We start from the raw sequence: 21,375 nt of genomic DNA on the forward strand, positions 1-21,375 counted from the left end.
ACAAAAAATCATGTCCTTGGGTGATTTCTCACCGTTCTCCATGACCACCCAATTGATAAGTGTACCAATTTTCTTTAGCCCAATTCTACTGCATAGGTTTCTTTCTCTGTCTATCATGAGATATACTATTGGAGCTTTTCCACTTTTTTGTGCCTTTTCACTTAAGCTATGTGCATCTACTTGGGTGTTCTTTTTTTAAAGCTACTAATGGCACTTTTTGTGTAGATCCTATTGTTGCTTCTCTTCCAGATCATGAGCTGTTAACAAAATCTTGTACTACATTGCTTCAAACATGAGGGACTTGGTTCACCTTCCTCTTTTGTTTCCATTTGCAAACTCGCTCCTGCTATGTTTCATAATATTGCTTACTATGTTGGATTCTCAATGTAATCTCCATGGTTTGCCACACCTGTCTTGGTACTCCATATTGCAACTACTCTATCTTCAAGTCTAGTGACTAATTGCTAGCACTAAGCATGTGATTGGTTTGCTAACCTTTTCCCGTGCCATTCAGCTCCAATGGCTTGAGAACAAAGTTTTCAAGAAAACCAGTCGACACTTCAAATTGCTTAAAGAGGATTTCCTCCAAACTCTAATTTCAATGGAATCATGGCATTATAAACCAGACATAAGCACATAAACGGATGTTGCATCTCGATCATAGGTAAATGGGTTTGACGATCGTAGGCAATGGATCTAGCGTTCTTTTTTGTTTTTTTTTAAGTTCCCAGTTTCTTTGAGTGCATCGGGCCTTTAAGAAATCGAGCAATATATTATTTGCCCTCGTAAAAGCGAAGGAAATAAGAAAAGGAAACAGAAGAAGAAGAAGGCACCCCTCAAAGAAAGCGTTGCCAGCTTTCTCGAATCAGGCGCGTTTTGGCCGAATTATCTCGCCCTCTCAAAAGCATACCTTGCAAGAATATTCAACGTTGCTTTTTTTGCATGGCATGAGATTTATGCATGCGGCGGGGATTATAATTGTCGTCATCTGTTTTAAAGCCAATTGTCGCTGCCATTATATAAGGGACCCATGCTTAGTCGATACCCATCGCCAGCGTCAATCTAGTCGAGTTGGGACATACACCCAGCACTGAAGATAGTCATTGCCATCGACGATATGGCGACGAGCGCGAGGAGGATGCCGTCCTGGCTGATGCTCATCCTGTGCATCATCATAGTGAGCTGCTGCTGCTTCCAAGCATCCCAAGCCGTATTCTCGGTATGTATCCATGCGAGCGCTCTGATCTCTCTCTCTCTCTCGCTGGCCTTATTCGTTAGTGTTCAGGCTCATCGTGCGATGGTATGCTCTCCGCGTGCCTGAGATTGCATCATCTGAGCTCTCACTGATTGACACGCTCTTCCTCTGATCGTGTTTCATGCAGGCCGCCTCTAATTGCAACAGCCAATCCGATGCATGCATTAGTGACGAGGACGAGGCCGTGCAATATGGTAAACGTGTAACTCTAGCTTTGGTATAATCTCCGTTCCATGCACGCGCACACGTGCCATTGTAATAATTATTGCTCCCTTACCTTCTGTTGATGCAGCTAAAGTCGGACCTGCAGCTGGAGCTGCTGGCCGCGGAGGTGCATCTGGATCACCTGGTGCTGGTCATGGAGGCGCAGCTCGATCTACTGGCGCTGGAGCTCATGGCAGCATGGGTGCAGGAGCTGGTGGCCATGGAGGAGCTGCTGCTGGTGGAGCCAGGCCTGGAGCTGCTGGAGCTCATGGGGGTGGCATGACCGGAGGAGCTGCTGGCGCTAGGCCGTCTGGCCTTGCAGGAGGAGCCCATGGCGGAGCCAGTGCTCATGGTGCAGGTGCAGGTTCAAGGTCTGGGTCAGCAAGAGCCGGTGGCCGTGGAGCTGCTGGTGGCGCCGGAGCTCATGGTGGCATGAGTGCAGCCGGGGGTCGACATGTAGGAGGAGCTGCTGGTGGAGCGGCCCGGTCTGGAGCTGGAGCAGCTGGTCATGGCATGACCGGAGGAGCAGCTGGGGCTAGGCCCTCTGGTATTGGAGGTGCAGCCCATGGAGGAGCCGGCGCTGCTGGAGGAGCTGGAGCTGGAGGACGTGGCGTGGCTACAGGGGGGCACGGAGGAGTGACTGCAGGTGCTCGGTCTGGAGGAGCTGGCCATGGTGGAGCGGCAGCCGCTGGTGGCGCTAGGACCGGAGGTCATGGAGGTGGCATGGCCGGAGCGGGTGGCCATGGAGCCGGAGCCAATGGAGGTAGGTCCGGGGCTGCCGGAGGCGGCATGGCTGCAGGTAGCCATGGAGCCGGAGCGGCTGCGGGTGGCCGCGGAGCTAGGTCCGGAGCTGCTGGAGGCGGAATGGCTGCGGGTGGCCACGGAGCTAGGCCCGGAGCTGCCGGAGGCGGCATGGCCACAGGTGGCCACGGAGGAGCAGGAGCAGCGGGTGGCCATGCTGGATCAGGCAGCATGAGCGCAGCTGGCGGCCATGGAGGAGCAGCAGCAGCAAGTGGCCATGGAGCTAGGTCCGCAGTCGGAGGTGCCATGGCAAGAGGAGGCGGTCGTGGAGGATCGGCAATGGGTGGTGGAGCAGGTATATCCGGAGGAGCTGGACACGGTGGCATGGCCGCGGGTGGCCATGGCGGAGCAGCAGCAGCAGCAGGTGGCCATGGAGGTAGGTCCGGGGCTGGAGGCTCTGGCATGACAGCTGCAGGTGCTGGAGCTGGACGCGGCGGCATGGCCGGTGCGGGTGGCCGTATGGGAGGAGCAACAAGTGGCCATGGAGCTAGATCCGGAGCAGGAGCCACCGGTACGACAGCCGTAGGAGGTCGTCGTGGAGGAGCTGGAGCTGGAGCTGCTGGCGGCATGATGTCAGGTGGTCACGCAAGTGGTGCAGGAGCCAGATCAGGCGGCATGGGAGCGGCTAGAGGTGGCATGGCAACTGGAGCTACTGGTCACGGAGGAGCTGCAAGCGGTGCAGCTGGAGCCAGATCTGGACCTGGTGGTATGGCCGCAGGTGGTCACGGAGGATCAGCAGCAGGCCGTGGTGGAGCTAGGCCTGGAGCTGGAGCTCGCGTCGGTGCCGCAGGTGGCCATGGAGCCAGCATGCCCTGATCTCCGCCCGCCGGCATTGGTTTCCCTGGAGCGGCTTAAAAGCTGGCTCTTCTAACATACCCCTATTAAGTTAATTATATAACCTTTAGGCTCACTAAGGAATACCTGGATGTCATTTACTCGAAGTAGTAGTAACTACTACTATCCTCTCTAATGTAGTGTAGAAGTTATGTACCGGTTGTTGGACGTTTTGGATCACGTGTATCTCTGTGTATCATGGATGTGATCATTGGCCACATGCCGTTCTTGGTTGTACGATTTCTGAGCTTATGAGTTATACATTAGCTGGATTTCTTGAGCGTATAGCTCAAAACCTTTTTTTCAGGAAATACAGACTTCCATTTCTATATAGGGATGTTATCAAATCCAAGGGTACACATAATATGAATCTAGATAATTTCTTACACACACGATAGATTAACGGTTGATCATGGTTGCTTTGGACGATAAGGCATCATGCTGCAATCCTTGCTTTAATTCTTTTCAACCTCATACGATATTCTGCTCAAAATACGATGTCTTTGATTTGAGCAGCCCCACTAACTCTATGCTAGTGTAATCGGCCAATTGAAGAAAGTATGATGTATGCATTGCGCTCGAAAATGCCATCTTTGAGATAACATCTTCTTCTTACATAGAGTGTTTGTAATCGTCCATGATGCATGTATATGCAACCAAAGGTATGGAATCAGAGCCGTTCAGGTTGGTGTAAACTACTCCGTGCCAGAAGCACTATGCACAAGCATTGGGGCCACAGAGATCAGCAAAACGTCATGCTTAATCCATAATAGCTGATACCAAACTATGAAATTCTTCCAAAGTGTGATCCTTCAAAGCAAACTTAACTTCCTACAAAAGCACAAGTTGATCCATTCACATGGGTAGGATCACTACAAATCATGATGCCAATTGGATAAGAATTTCACAACCTCGAATGTCCACATTGTCTCATTCAATATTTGCAAACATACATCATTGCCCAAATCATTGATCAAACATATTTACTTGCAATCGAACCCCTCTTTCATGTTGTCCTATCATTCAATATTCACAAACATATGTCATTGGCCAAATCATTGATCAAGCACATTTACTTGCAACTTAATCCTTCTTTCATGTTGTGTGATCATTCAATATTCACAAACATATGTCATTGGCCAAATCATTAATCAAGCACATTACTACTTATATTGCCATTGATCAAGCACATTGCTACCCCTCACATTGTGCAAAATCTTCACATGATCGCATATATGGTTTCTCTAAGATACATAGGTTGAAGAAGCTTGCTTATCTCCATTCATATAAGATACATAGGGTGCCTCAAGATATAACTCACTCAACCATACATATAATAGCTTCACAAGCAAACATACTTTGATCATAACTTATAGCATTTGGGTAGGGTGGTGACTTGTCATCAATTTGTTTGAGTACTCCCCCGGTCAACTCTCATAATACGCACTGTTTTGAGGCTCTCATATACATTTCTAGATATGCAATATATTAGTACTATGCATTTTTTATTTACTTCACATCAATTACTCCTCTTTGACATAGCCTACATATGTCGTCATAGTGATGACTCTTGAGTCCATGAATAGCTCATTCAAAATACGAGTTATCTATGGTGTGTATATTACTATATGCCTTTTCTATCCTCCATATGCCCATCTCAATGGCAAGTTCATTGGATGATTCACATACACCATGTTGTACTATGAGACCAATTAGCTTCCCCGGAATAAAATAATGCCCCCTACTTCCAAGAAGTTTGATTTTCCTATACACATTAAGAGATAGAGAATTGATGCAATTACTTCTAGTATCCATGATTCAAGTATCTCTATCTTGTTCACTTTGATCTAGATATCTCTATGTGATGTGAGCTAACTCATTGGCCATATGATCAAAACATCCACATTACTTACATCATACTTCTCTATCAGCATCATTATTGGTCATATGATCAAAACATCCACATTATTTGCATTGTACTTCTCTATCGGCATCAATATTGGTTGTATGTACATTGTACTTGTGTATAGACATCTACTTGCAAAGAGACACGATGCATGTGATGGTCCTTGATGATGCAATTCTCTTCAACAAAAATGGCCCTATTCTTGAGGGTGTCTATAGATGTAGCCTATAGCCACCATGAGGCATTATTTATATTATTGTGGCATCATAGCCTATACAGTTGCAATAGTATACTCATTGACTATACTATAGGATTATAGCTACCTTATAGCAAGATGATCCACGCAGTCTTAAAGACTATGACTAGTGGTGACATTACTTACCCATGCATTTGTTGCTTGACATCTATGCACATCATATAGATGAAGGAAGAGATATCGTAGTTTAGCCCATAGGTCTAGTACTTCATGCTTGAAGCAATTACTTTTTGAGAGGCTTGAATAGGTTATAAAACTAGATCCACACAATGGCAACAAATTCTCATTGACTATGCAATAGGTATGGTAGTTACCTAATGTTGAAATCACCATGTGTAGATTTGTTGCACTATATCCCAAAAACCACCACTTATATATATATAAGTTTTTAATAGATTCTTGCTATGCTACTTTTAGTGTAGTTATTACGAAGCATAATCCTTAAGTGCTTTCACACTTATTTTAGGCATGCTAGGTGCTATCATGTCTACTATGAATGCATCACTTTGCCTTGTGAATTCCAATGACTTAGCCCTATTTCTTATAGCAGATAGAATGTGCCTAAAATACATGTGGTGAAGCATTTTGGGGCCTTTCCCTAGGTAATTGGCTTCAAACTTTTAAGACCTATGATTTCCTAAGACCCTTGATGTAGTAGTAACTACTACTATCCTCTCTAAGGAATACCTAGATGTCATTTACTCGATGCAGTAGTAACTACTACTATCCTCTCTAATGTAGTGTAGAAGTTATGTATCGGTTTTTGGACGTTTTGGATCATGTGTATCTCTGTGTATCATGGATGTGATCATTGGCCACATGCCATTCTTGGTTGTATGATTTCTGAGCTTATGAGTTATACATTAGCTGGATTTCTTGAGCGTATAGCTCAAAACCTTTTTTTCAGGAAATACAGACTTCCATTTCTATATAGGGATGTTATCAAATCCAAGGGTACACATAATATGAATCTAGATAGTTTCTTACACACACGATAGATTAACGGTTGACCATGGTTGCTTTGGACGATAAGGCACGGCTCAGGATAAATAACAAGCCCCATCCCTACATGGTGGCAATGGGGCCCTACAGCCCTGAGGTGTGCTACTTTGATCAGCGCTCCTTGTCATGACTACTCATCGAAAGGGTCTGGCTCCTCGGCACTCGCCGAGATGGTCTTAGTGGACCCCACATGGCTTTGCGCACTAACACAATTTACGTAGGCCCAAGGCCCATTGAGCCTCTACCTACTGATAGGGTATTAATGAGTCATGGTCCATGTTGAGATTGAGAGAGGCAGAGACAGAGTGAGGAGCAAGCATGCTCTCTTCTTCTTCATTCATTCTCTCTTAACCACACACATAGAGTAAGTGTATACAATAGTACTAAGGTCCGTAGGACCATTCACACTGGGTCTAAGACCACCGACTTATTTAATGTCCCACACTTGCTGATACAGCTAGACACGGCTAATGTCGGTCATACATACTAACAGGGGAATAGTATGAGCTTGATATTCTAACACTCCCCCTCATGCTCAAATCATCTTATGAACTCCAAGGAGTTGTCTAAAACTACTAAACTTATCTTTACCCAAAGACTTGGTAAAGATATCTGCAACCTATTCATCAGTCTTCACATGCATAAGATCTACTCTCCTACTCTCCCTGCAAGAATCATCTCTCTGATAAAATGGTAGTGTACCTCTGTGTTTTGTCCTGGCATGGTATACTGGATTCGTTGCCAGGAGTACACTACTGAGATTGTCACATAATAAGGTCACTGGAGCATCCACATGAATATCCAAATCAGCCATAAGCTTGAGCAGCCATGAAATCTCACATGCTGCCAATGCAGCACCCCTGTACTCTGCCTCAGTGCTAGACAATGCAACCGTTGGTTGCTTCTTGCTGCTCCAGCTAATCATGCCACTTCCAAAGCCAAAAGCATAACCACTCGTAGATCTATGATCATATGAGCATCCTGCCCAATCCGCATCTATGTATCCAACTAGTTTCAAGGGCTTATCTCTCATATAGAACAACCCATAATCTACAGTGGACTTAACATATCTCATAATCCGCCTAACAGCATCCAAATGTGGCTTCTTGGGCTTTTGCGTAAACTGACTTATGAGCCCAACTGCATGGCCTAGTGATGGTCAAGTAGACTAGACTTCCAACCATCTGTCTATACATAATCACATCATGAATTTCAGCTCCAGTGCTAATGTCCAACTTGACATTCTGATCAAGGGGTGTATCCAATGGTTTGCATTCAGCCATGCCATACTTCTTCAGCATTTCCATGGCATAATGTTTCTACATCAGCCATGAACCATTTTCAGCCTTGATTACCTCAATACCCAAAAAGTATTTCAACTCACCAAGATCTTTCGTGTCAAATTCAGATTTCCACATCTTCATTACATGTTGTATGCCCAAGTCATCATTACCAGTGATTATCAAATCATCAACATATATGACCAGCACTACCAAGCCACTCTCAGTCTTCTTTGTAAATAGGCTGTGATCAGCCCTACCAACAGTAAATCCCAACCTCTACAAGTAGTTACTGATCCTAGCATGCCAAGCTCTTGGAGCCTACTTCAGCCCATACAGTGCCTTTTTCAGCTTGCATGCATAATGCTGAAAATCAGGGTGAACATACCCTTCTGGATAAACCATATAGACATCCTCTGCTAAGTCGCCATTAAGAAATGCATTCTTAACGTCCATCTGCTGTAATTTTTAGCCTCTAGCAGCAGCCAAGGTAATCACAGTGCGTATGGTTGCCATCTTGGCAACAGGGCTGAATGTTTCCTCATATTCAAGTCCATACTGTTGGGCATACCCCTTAGCAACCAGCTTGGCTTTGTATCTTTCCACAATGCCATCCGACTTGCATTTGATTTTGTAGACCCATTTGCAGCTAATGGTCTTTTTTCCTTCAGGCAATGACAGTCCTTATCCTTGTTCGGATTGTCAGATGGACGCTGCTGTTGCCAGGAGCCTCTACCTCTAGGGCTAGATCTCCCCCTGCCTCTAAAGTTTCCACCATCTCTTGCATTCGATACCTGCTAGTTGTTATTGCCATAGGATGCATTTTGCTGGCCTCCCCTGCCAAATCCATAGCCTCTACCACGGTTTCCATGACACGCGTTGATTGGAATAGAAAACTGCATCCTTGTTTTTAGAACTGCTAGATCCTATAGCCAAGCCAAGCTTAACCTCTTCATGGATAAGCAATGCAACCAACTCATTGAAATCAGGCATTTCAGCCCGCACAGACACAGAGGTGTCAAAAGACTTATACTCAGGCCCCAAGCCATTCAAAGTCACAGCAACCATGTCTTCATCTTCAACCTGTGAACCAACAGATGCCAACTAATCTGCAATGGTCTTAACCTCCGTGACATAATCCTATATAGATCTACTCTTCCTCTTCATGTTGTTGAACTTGTGCTTCAACTGTATCTTCCTGGCACTTGTGGTTGTGCCATAATACTTGACCACAATGTCCCATGCATCCTTAGGGGAGCTACAGTTCATTATCTGCATTACCATGGCATCTGAGATACATAAAGAGAGCTAGTGCAAGACTCTACGAGCTCTTTCTATCCAAGCTCGGTGTAATCGTCTCTGATCAGCCATAGGTCGATCTGGGAGCTCAGGTTCAGCTTCCGCTCAACTCACCAACTCCCAATAGCCTTTCCCTATTAAGAATTTCTCCATGCAGAACTTTCATATGGCATAATTGTTACTGTTAAGCTTTTCCCCCACTATCTAGGTTATGTTGTCAGTCCTCTCTGCATTAGCCATGTTGTACCAGACACTATTTAGTCACTGCCTAACTTCCTGCAAACCAACAAGTATGACTGACCAAGTTCAATCCTCAACCGTTTATGATAGTTTTTTGCAATTAATTGCAGTAAAAAACCAGGGTATTTCAGCCCAATGATAGCTCAAAATAGTCCAAAACCCAGTGGTCTAACTCATAAGTATAACAGTCAATGCATATGCTATGGAGTTTCTTCAGCTTAAACTCCTGCAACCTCACTGCCAGGGTAAATACATATAGTCTAAAAGCTGTAAACTGTGAGTAACCAGCAACAATTTCAAGGCCAAAATCAATGTGTATACATGTCATACATGTTCCAAACCCTCCAGAATATCTGCTGGTAAATGTGGCAGTCCAGTCATAAGCATACGGGTACAAAACAGTGCATATCCAGCAAGTACAAGTGACATAAATCTACTCACAGATTGTATACAACCAATAAACTGTCAAACCAAGATGTATTTCAGCCCAAGAGATCCTCAAACCACTTCATACATATGCCACTGTGTGTACAGGTCAATACATGGCCAAACAAGCATCCGCAAACACTCTATCTGTAAGAGGCAATGTCATATAATGCATTCACTGTTTATGACCAGCCAATACCCTGTGAATACATTTGTTTCCAGATTCAGACTTCAGTTTTTAAGAGCTTTCAATGCTCATATCAATGCTTATAACATTCAACAATCATATCCAGTACCATACAACTCCCTGTAGGTAACAAAAGGCATGTACTTCTTCAAGGCCAATAAGTATATATTGATGACAGTTTATGACAGTTTTCAGCTTGTCATAAACGCACAGATCTCAAATAATTCCAGCTTCAATGTATGACATCAAGTCTATATGTCTTCCTGGCATATACCTGTGATTCAATGATGCTTCTGAGCATGTTTGAATGCTCTTGTCTCATGTCAGAGATGCATACCTGCTGTATGTTACTTGTATACAACAGTCCATTATTTATTCCAAATCTATGAATAGTCCTTCAAGCTCATTAGTGAGTCCATGATCAAGTACTAACATATCCAGAACTTCAATGACCTTCCAAAGAGCATAGACAAGTTGTGTGTCAATCTATGGATGATGGAGATAATGATTTACAGACCATGAAGGCATCAACACAAACAAGCACAGTCACGCTATTTTCAGATCCTAGACCAGCAGCTAATGTTGATGATAATGATTATGATGAGCACTCAAATGTGCTCCTTATGCTAACAGTCCACACGCCCACTAGCTGGCAGTTGCAACAAATGGCTTTTTTAAACTTATGCAAGCTTTCCAAATATTAAGGAAAAACATAACCCTATAAAGTCACATTGTGGCCTTTCACCTTTTGAAGAGCAATCTTCCCAAGTAAATTCAATGAGGATTAGTTTGATATCCTCAAAGTAAATTCAATGAGGACTAGTTTGATATCCTCCACACCTTTATTTCACCAAGGTTTTCAACAAATTTAGGAAGCCTAAAAGGTTTTTTCATTTTTAGGTAGCATAACACACCACACTCTCAAGCATACCTTTTCGGTCTCCTCTAGTTGAGTGTTGTTATTGCTTGGATCTAAAGTTGGTCCAAAGTTCTTTATCTTTTCTTTTTGGGGTAGGAACGTTGAGTTATGCTGATAATAGTGAGAAAGAGTTACAAAGTTCTTTATCCCTTCGTCTTTACAAAGGAGACGCACGAACCCTATCTCTTCTCTAACTCTCCCACTAATGTTCACATTCATGTTTCATTTTATGATATCCCAAATTCCAATGTGGTGAATATAGTTGGTCAATAAGTTGCTAACAATTGGTTATGTTTAAGTAAGTGGGAATTCCTCTAGCAACGTATGAAAGTCCATAGCTATTTAAATGACATTTTTCAACTTTCAAATGCATGGAAGCAAAGGTATAAACTTTCAATCTCACTTTAGATACTTGGCTCAAACAAAATTTTGGTTGTAAGTGAGCACAAATGTAGCCAACTCACTCACTTCATTTAACTCATTGGCATTGTATCTTTATCACAAATGAACCTAATGGCCTTTACTACACAAGTGCAATTGTTATGGTGTGCCCATGAAGTAGGTGATCAAGTGTATTAATAGGTACTTAGACTTTATACAAATTCTCTCACTAAAAGTTATTACAAATGAAACTAAGGATTTTTTGTCATTTGAAAATGACATACACTCCACACTTTATCACCTATTCAATCAGTCAATAGAATTTATAACTAGTTGCAAACCTTGTATACTTGGCACTCTCCCAATGTTATTTCAGAAGACACCTAACATTACTTGTGGTGAGGGCCTTGAAAAGGGTTCAAGAAAGCACATGTGTTGTGTGAATATTTAAAAATCTTGGGTTTAAAGCCATAGCATTAGCTTGGAAGTGGCATGAGTATTGGTCTATCAACAAAAGAGATATTGGCTTTGTCTCCAAGTAATGGTCAATGCCTCCTCATTATTCATGCAATAATGTCAATGTCCTTTTAAAAAAGTTCTAAGGCTCTTTGTAGCCCCAGTCATTTATTTTTCAAAAAGTAAGCTTCCAATAAATTGATTGCTTTATAATTTCTTATAGGTTTGTCCTTTTTTCGCAAGACCTATTCTTTGAATTGATTGATCAAATTAATGTGAGGATGATTAAATAAGCATTGTATGGGAGGAACACAAGCTAAATTTCTTTCACAAGATAAGATCTAAAACAACAATCTCTCTTTTAATTTATCTCACTCACTTATTAGAATAAGTGAATAGAGGGAGGACAAGACCAAGTTTTGAATCCAGAGCAAAGCACTTAGTTTTATTATACAATGTTTGAATTAGAAGTATAAGGAAATCTAGTTGTGGTGGCAATTGTTCTGAAGGCTAATCTCTTGTTTGCATTGGAAGTATAAGGAAATCAAATTGTTATGGTGATTGTTTTGAAGGTCAATCTCTTGTTTGCTTATATGGATCCCCTTTGAAGGCTTTCATAGTCCATCTTGATGGATGCACAAAATTCTTATGTGGAGAGCATTTAATCAAACTTCTCTTCATCACTTCCTGAAATGCTATCATCACAGCATGATGACCTCTCTCCACTTGTAGTTGTTGATTATGTTGCTACATCTAACTTGCCTTGCATGTTCACTCTTTTTTTCCATGCAACAGAGGGGAAAGGTTTGGGATCATAATTAATTGACCTACACCTTCTCCTTGAAGCATGACCACTCTCAATGAAAGGACTTGCTCTTCTCAATGTATTCCCAAAGCCATCATCAATGGACTTGAATGTAGTGCAATGATGTGCACGTATATTTGGAAGGGATGCTTTGTATTGTTGAATCTCCTTTTGTAGTCGCATTAAAAGTCTACGGGTATATGTTTGGACTCTTCTATCATCACCTTCAATTAAAGACCATGTTAGCATTTAATTGAACAAATAAATATATTCATAAGTGTGAGTTTTACATATACCTTTTTCAACACGAATCTGCATGTGTAATGTATCCAAATCTTGCATGGAGGGTGCATGTGCTTCATTTGTGGTAGTTGCTTCATCAGAATCAATCACACCATTATTCTCTACAATGTGTACATTTAATGAGTCAACATGCGACCCAATCCCCTTCAAGGGTGGAACTTGTCTTGCATTCATCAAAATTAAGAACTTAGAACATATATATTAGAAAAGAACTAGACAATTTCTAAATAAGGTATGGCACCGCCATATTGAACACGTACTATTGTGGTACAAGAAGAGGACGGTATTGTCCATGCCATGGGTACTCCATTGCGAAAGTGATCAAACACAAGTATTGTATACAATGGAACTGTATAGAGAAACATCAAAATCTGAACACTCATGGATAACATAATTACAAAGTTTAAGCCAAGGAAGAATAAGGAATATAGTACTTATATTTATTAGTACCAAAGGTCACATCCATTGGTAATAAGCTATTATGTCCATACTTACTAAGCGAGAGAGAGAGAGAGAGAGAGAGAGAGAGAGAGAGAGAGAGAGAGAGAGAGAGAGAGAGAGAGAGAGAGAGAGAGAGAGAGAGAGAGAGAGAGAGAAGAGTATCCCCCTGTCTAACCACCAACATAGAGATAGAGAGAGAGTCCCGATTCACGCCCAACACCATGTGACTATCCATTTAATGACAGAAGCAACCTATATTAGCACACCTAAACTTTATCCCCATGCTTAAGTCATAATCGCATCTTCACACTATAAGTCACATTTTCTTAAGTCACTCCCATTGGCACTTAGAATAGGAACTCACAAAGCCACATGCTCTTAGGTTATCCAACTCACACTATTGTCTTGCCTTAGGTGCAAACCTCATCCCACTTGTAGTAGAAACCCCATTCGCACTCTTAATTACTTTAGTCGTAAGCACATACACACCACCTAATAATGAATTGAAAATAAATATTCACATGCACCTCACCTCATTCAAATTTTTAATAGTAGATCGTTCATTGTGTGTAGTCATAATAAAAGTATCCAATATATTTCCACCAAAATTTTACAATTTCATAGACAAGATTACATTAGATCCACGCTCAATGATGTGTTGGCTATGGACCAATGACTATCTTGATGATAAAGCTTCAAAGAAATTGTCTTTACAAGGAATCAAGTAGCAAGGCCATATCGAGAGATTAAAAAAGAGGGGATAACTGCCAAGGTGAATGAGAATAACTATAAGGAACTTTGGTGGAAAAATGGCATCATCAAGGGCATTACTGCAAAAAACACAAAAAGCACAGTCACTATGGTGAAGTAACACATCAATACAAGTGTGTTAGAAAGGAATTGCACTTACATACAGAAGTGTACTACTACACTTCTTCATCACTTCTTGAAATGCTATCATCACAATGTGATGGCCTCCCTCCACTTGCGGTTGCTACTACATCCAACTTGCCTTGCATGTTCACTCTTTTTGTCCATGCAATAGAGGGGAAAGGTTTGGGATCATCACTTATTGACCTACACCTTCTCCTTGAAGTATGACCACTCTCAATGAAAGGTCTTTCTCTTCTCAATGTATTCCCAAACCCATCCTCGATGGACATGAATGTAGTGCAAGGATGTGCATGTATATTATTTGGAAGGGATGCTTTGTATTGTTGAAGCTCCTTTTGTAGTCGCATTAAAAGTCTATGGGCATAGGTTTGAACTCTTCTCTCATCCCCTTTGTTTAAAGAACATGTGAGAATTCAATTAAATAAAAAATTATAATCAAAAGTATGAGTCACACATACCTATATTAGCACGAATTTGCATGTATAATGTATCCAAATCTTGCATGGAGGGAGCATGTTCTTCATTTGTGCTAGTTGCTTGGTCAATATCAATCACAGCTATATCCTCTGTAGTGTGCATGTCAAGTGAGTGGACATGTGACCCAATCTCGTTTGAGGGTAAAACTTGTCATGTACCCAAAATAAGAAAAAACAGAATGTAGATAGTAAACAATGACTAGAGAATTCTTGATTGAGCCATAGTGGTGATATATTGAACACATACTTTGGTGCACATGAAACTTTGTACCATATAACTCCATGGAATTTCCTACAATGGTCTCCACTTCTATTCCATTTAACATAAGGACCTTGGTTTGATGTTTACATATATTCCATGTTTGTGACCAATCACAAGTACAACATGCCCAACTACAATCAGCATTTCAAACATGGTACCAATGCCCATCTCTTGTGCAACTCTGTACTGAAGCTTGACTTCTATCACTAGCAATAAACTTCACATGAGAATCTAATATTTCTTTAGCTCTTTGAATGGTGTTTTCTACGACCTTTAGAACATTAAAGTTCTTCTTGAAACCTACATCTTTTAGCTTATCTTGGTACCAATAGTATGCATGACAAGAGCAAATCAACTTCTCAATCAACCAGTCGATGCGTCGGCCATGCAAGTTGCATCGCTCACTAAGAAAGTGACTCTTCAAAACCTAGTGGTAAGACTGAATGCTACCATTTGTCTCTTGATTTGCATGAGGAAGATTTCTTATAGCACGTATCCACATTCCTACATATTTAAGGTGAAATCATAAATTTTAAATCACATAAATAGATAATTATATATAACTTTATTAGTTTGATATACTTATAGTACTACAAGCATACTATTGTATATAGGGTTACCTATACAAGATGACCATGTATCCTTGAAGTACTTGATGAATGATGCTTCCTCTTTGTATTTTTCAAAAATTTCTAATAGTAGAGTATGAGCCTCATCTATCGTGGCATTCTCATGTGAATTAGGTGTACCTTGCATGTTCATAATGTTGCCAAGTGCTCTAAACGTATCAGCACGAACTTGAAAATCTTCCACCTTACACACAAGATTTTTTTAGCCAACTCCTTCTCTCATGCTATATACATAGATATATAGGAACACCAAAAACCTCCCTGTGAAAATAGAAATGTATAAAATCACTTTGTGGTTAACCATGAGGAGAAAAGATAGCAAATGTAATTGTAGAAAGAGACCTTACTGAATAGCATTGATTTCTGCTTGAGAATCATCCACCATAAAAGCATTTGGTTCCCATGACTTGTTATAGTCCAAGACTTGATTTCTTAATGCAGCTAGCCATGATGTAACTGACGTGGTACAAGAAGAGGATGTAATGGTCCATGCCACATGCACTCCATTGTGAAAGTGATCAAATACAAGAATTGTATACAAATGGAACTACAAAGAGAAGCTAAAAAATCAAAGAACTTTAGGATAATATAATTACAAAATTAAAGCTAAGAAAGAATAAGAAATATAGTACCTTATATTAATTAGTGCCGAATGTCTCATCCATTGCTAGCAAGCTATTATGACCATACTTACTGAGCATTTGAAGTTGCCGTGTTGTTTGGATATCCAATATCAAAGGATTATCCCCATCACCATAAGATTGATAAAAGAAGGTACTATCAGGATTAGCTAAAGCCCAGTTATGGACACTTTTTGCATCATTTGAAGCATTCTTTAGAGATAACACTTCTAATTTTTTAGCAACATTTAGTATATCACAAAGTGTTAGGAAAGTGTATCTTATGGCTTGAAATGTGCCTAGAATAGTACTTTGTCAAATCAATTGAATGTGTTGCATTAGTACCTACTGGGGAGTGAATCCCTTAAGCAACATTTCACAAATCCAATCCTTCATCCCATAAGACAACCATGGTGCAAATGTAATTTGATGTGATGGATCTAATATACACAAGGAGCCATGGCAAATGTCTCCAACATGATCTATATGTTGATATTGCACATAATTCATGCGAGCGATCCATGGCCATATGTATAGTTGGGATACCACAAAGTGGCATTTACATCTGCATGCTCTTTTGCCTAAGACAGCACGCCTTTTGTTTACTAGTCGTGGCTCCAAAGCCTTATCCCTTGAGTCCTTCTGTCCATATGCGCACCAATACCTGTAACACATCCAAGTTTTTGTTTTGTGAAAACAAAGATCCAATACTTCTATGAAAACAAAAATTCAATACTTTTGTAACATGATGTCTTATAAGAGTGAAATTTCTAACGCTTTTAGCTCCTTAAAACTATCATGCTTTGGTTTTTTTAGTGACCCTTCACTATGTTTTTTGGTCCATTGGACCCGAAAGTTTGTGGGTGCATCAGGCCTTTCATTTTCACCCTTGATAAAATCGGCAGTGCGGTCCTTGGGAATATAAGCTATATTCATGATGTCGTACTTGGAAGAGGTATCCACTAACTTCTCCCATTGTAAGGATAAAGCATGGATGGGCCCTTGTGGTAGCGATTGCACTTTCATGCATGATTGTATCAAAAAACAAAAAGATAGTGATATTTTACTTCACAAAATTTGAGTCAATTTTACAGTTGTGGGATGCAAATATTTAGCTTTTACAGAAGAAATTTTTGAAGTAAAAAGCTGAATTTGCAAAGAGCAACATTATTAATAAAACATTTGCAAAGTTGCACTTAACCATGCATTATGCAGGTTGAGTTACAATAACTTTCTATCAAATCATAACAAATCCAAGATTAACAATGATGATAGCTCACCTCAGTACTCAAAGTAGATGGCTGACAAGGTGTAGACATAATAAAAATATTGAATATATTTCCACAAGAAGTATACAATTTCATAGATAAGATTCTATAAGAGCCATACTTAGTGATATTCCACCCATGGACCAATGACTATCCAAACATATATACTTTTCTTTCAAGGAAGAAAGTTCCAAGGCAAGGAAGAGACTTCGAGGTTGAGGGCAATGCTCTACAACATGCCACAAGTTGGAGGGTCCATGTAAAGTGAAAGAGGAGGCTTGATGTCCATTCTACCTTAGGGAGAAATGAGAACAGGTTGAGCCAAATGCTTGAGTCAAGGGAAGGATCCCCTTTCCTGTTGTTAGAGGGACCCCAATAAGATTTGTCCTCCAAGGGCTCAATGCCTGCACCACCTCTTCCAACTGTGCACAAATTATGTTCCACCTTATTTGGTGGTGGATAGATTCCTGATTTCGAGACCGCAGGAGAGCTGTCTGAATGACTTTTCAATCTGAAGCCAGGAGAATTTGCTGAAGTTGAAGAGAGACGCCATATACATCATAGGGGAGGTAAGTACACTCTTCAGTATTGTGAAGAACTGGGCACAATGGATGCATTATTTTCGGTGAAGAACTGGGCAACATTCATGAAAACATCTAGGAGAGGGAGGCTTTCGATGGTTCCATCTTGACTCATTTTGTCAAGCTTACGCAACAGGGGGTACCTACAGAGTGCGGAAGAGGGAAGAGCTTGATGGCATGAGAGAGAGGTCACAGGCGCCTGATGGCACGCGAGAGAGAGAGAGAGAGAGTGTGTGTGTGTGTGTGTGTGTGTGAGGAGTTACATGCCAATAAATGTTGGCTGTCAGGTCAGTCCATCACCAAGATGACGGTGGCTTTAGTCGATCGCCTTCTCCGCCGGGATCTGAGTGCCGACGCTTTCAAAATTTGAATGGGAGCATGAGTCAGAGGAAAACGTGAGAGGGCCCCATCGCCATGGGGCTTGACATATAGCCCAAGCCATATGGCATCATGCTGCAATCCTTGCTTTAATTCTTTTCAACCTCATACGATGTCCTTGATTTGAGCAGCCCCACTAACTCTATGCTAGTGTAATCAGCCAATTGAAGAAAGTATGATCTATGCATTGTGCTCGAAAATGCCATCTTCGAGATAACATCTCCTTCTTACATAAAGTGTTTGTAATCATCAATGATGCATGCATATACAACCAAAGGTATGGAATTAGAGTTGTTCAAGTTGGTGTAAACTACTCCTTGCCCGAAGCACTATGCACAAGCATTGGGCCACAAAGATTAGCAAAACGTCATACTTAATCCATAATATGCGATAGCAAACCGAGAGATGATTTTTAATGCCAAGAAATGCCTAAAAATGGCCAAAATTTCTGAATTTCAGGGAAAAAATAGACTTGGTCAAAGGCGGCGGTTGCAATCAGTACAATTTTAAGCGGCAATGCCCGAAAGTGCTTAAAAGACCCAGTAGATGACATTTGGTGAATTTTCATAATTTATCGGCATGTCACACGAGACCTTGGGAGATTCCCAGAAGTGGAGGACTTCAAGATAGACACCCAGGATTATTTGGACCGTGAATCGGGCACCGAACGAGGAAATGGGAGTGCACCTGGGAGGCCAAGATCTAAGGTCAAGTGGAAATGGACTTTAAAAGTCCCAAAGGTCATGCCTTTTGGGGGCTCCCTTTGGGAGCCCAAAAAAAATGAAAATTGTGGGGGGGGGGGCCATTTTTTCCGAGCGCAATCAAAAGAAGGCACCATGTTTTCATTGGATGGAGAGATGGGCTATGGGGCCTACAAACAACCCCCCCAACTGATTGGATGCCTGAGATGCACTCTATCTTCGCTCCTCATCACTTGTCTATGCGCGTGGAATGGTTGCCTGGTTGTGGAGATCAGAATTCAATCTTTCTCTCTCCTCTTTCTCTCTCTTGCATAGAGGCACTTCATGTGGCAAGAATCAAGAAGAGAATCGAGAGATGAATGCTTGTCTGGGAGGCACTGGATTGTTTCAAGAGGCTGAGGAGGCTGAAGATTAAAGATCTAAGCTGAAATCCATGGCTGGTTGGTCGATACACAGTCTCAATTAAATATTCAAAAAACCCGAAACACACAAAAAGGCGGTATGCTCTATTTTATGAAAGAATTTTGCTTGTTTTTTATCATTCATGGTCTAAATGGTGTGCACATGAGCTGAAATTTTATTTGAATATTCCTTGCATTATGTTTGAGGGCTGCAATCACTGTTATGTAGAACCCGTATTGATTTACAACAATTATAAATTTTTAAAACTTGAAAAACCACTAATTTTGATGGAAATTGATAGTTTCTTTGATTTTGAGTGGAAAACATGAGCTAACATGGTCTAGAATAAGGAAAAATGTTGAGTTTCAGTTACAATGATCAATCATTTTAAAAAAACCAAAAAATCCCTATTTTTTATTAAAATAAATAGAAAAATAGAGAAAAATAAAAAAAAATTGGTTTCTTCACTACAATAAAAAGGCCTCTTAAATGCACTTTTTTGAATTGAGAGAAAATATTACGGGCATGTCTACAAGCCCGTCTATTTGTGCGTCTACCATTTCGCATCTATAGTCGCATGTATGAGGAAATTCACGCGCACCAATAGATGCGCATATACATGCATGAATACAAGCGCATACGAAAACCAAAATTGTTATTTATTTAATTTCTTTTGTGCATCTACAAGCGCGTCTACATGGAAAATTAGAGGAGCATATAGACACGTTCATAGACGCGCTTTTACAAGCACCAGTAGACACAAACGCAAAACCAAAAATCTCATTTTTTTAAAAAATATATTTAATTTCTGTTTATTAATTTGAATTATATAGCACGTGTACTTTGCATTTTAGACGTGAGTATAGACACGCGTTTTCTATAATTTAGATGCACAAATAGACGCGAAGCAGAGAATTGAAAAAAAAAACCAAAGAGCATGTGGTTGCAACCACATGCTCTCTGGTGTTTTTTTCCCCCTCCCATACATCAAATTGTGCATTTGGAAAAAACACAATGGATCTGAAGGCACGAGAATTGAAAACAAAAATCCATGTATTCATTATATATAAAACGCATTTACATGGGGAGTTTAAGTGCTTGCGACCTAAAGCATGGCCGCAAGCAGTAGGCTCAAAGATGGATAATAGATATACAAGGAAACAAGGCCATAGAGGAGGTACGGTGCTCCTCTACGAATCTAAAGAAGAAACATCTTCGCTAGCACCACCATGGCTACTAGCGTCGCTATCCCCCTCCTCGCTATGCTCCACATCACGGTTCCCCTACACACACAAAAGATCAAGGTTGCTTACGTACAATTACAAAGAAAAAGGTATAATTAGCTATACTTTTAATAGGAAAGTAAGAAAAACATACCTCCTCTGGCTGTCGAATCCTCATAGCCCGGTTGTATTGCTCCTCAGTGATGAGACCCTCCTCATAGAAGTGAAGCCATGTGGCTGCGCGGTTATGGCCTCGATGGTAACCTATCTCTTTAGGAGTAGGTATCCTACCAACTTGACATGGTATCAGAGCCTTGTTCATGGTAAGGAGCTCAAGAAAGCAAGCCAAGCTCGCGGTGTTCTGGTAAAAGGACCAGTGTTGCTTTCATTCTTCTATTTTGGGATCAAGTCTCTGCAGGTAGCACAGCCGGAAAGTGCAAGAGTGCATTGTCTCAGGTTGAGACGCCCTTCACGGTGAAGCAAGAGGGCAGTATATGCTGCGGGAGAAGGCTTTAACCCCTGGTGACCCTGTTTTTTTTATTTGAGGCCATTTCGGGGCCTGTTTTGGAGGCGGAAGTTTTCTGCACGCACTCAAGAAAAGGCCCAGTTTTATGCTGTGCGACCACTGTTCTACAAGTCGGTGAAAAGTTACTGTAGAAATTGCATCGTATGCCTGTGCGCAGAGACATTGGGAGTTACAGAATCATCCTTGTTGCCTGTTGATGCAAAATCATCACTAGGAAGTGACTGTGTGGTCAAATACCACTTTCGTCAGTTTTGCAGATCTACCCTTGTGAGGTTGAAGCTGTGTTCTTTGCAGTGACAGAATTTTTTGCAGTGTTCTGTAATGGCGTCTGATTCTCTTTCACAGATTGTCACTGAAAAGCTTGACAAGAACAACTTCCAAGCATGGAAGTTTAGAATGAGGAATTTCCTTATGGGAAAA

General features: G+C 41.2%; 1 protein-coding gene across 1 annotated transcript; it reads left to right on the forward strand.

Annotated features, from left to right (window-relative positions):
- Positions 1–1,061: 1,061 nt before the first annotated feature.
- On the forward strand, positions 1,062–3,076 carry LOC148028443 (uncharacterized). Its single transcript, XM_087689961.1, has 3 exons — positions 1,062–1,219; positions 1,383–1,449; positions 1,548–3,076. The coding sequence occupies exons 1-3, from the start codon at positions 1,118–1,120 to the stop codon at positions 3,074–3,076; spliced, it is 1,698 nt and encodes a 565-aa protein (XP_087546087.1). The 5' UTR covers positions 1,062–1,117.
- The last annotated feature ends 18,299 nt before the right edge of the window (positions 3,077–21,375 follow it).

Source organism: Lygodium microphyllum, chromosome 12, assembly GCF_053477565.2.
Source record: "Lygodium microphyllum isolate KBCC chromosome 12, Lygodium_microphyllum_v1.1.10, whole genome shotgun sequence".
Classification (NCBI taxonomy): Eukaryota; Viridiplantae; Streptophyta; class Polypodiopsida; order Schizaeales; family Lygodiaceae; genus Lygodium; species Lygodium microphyllum.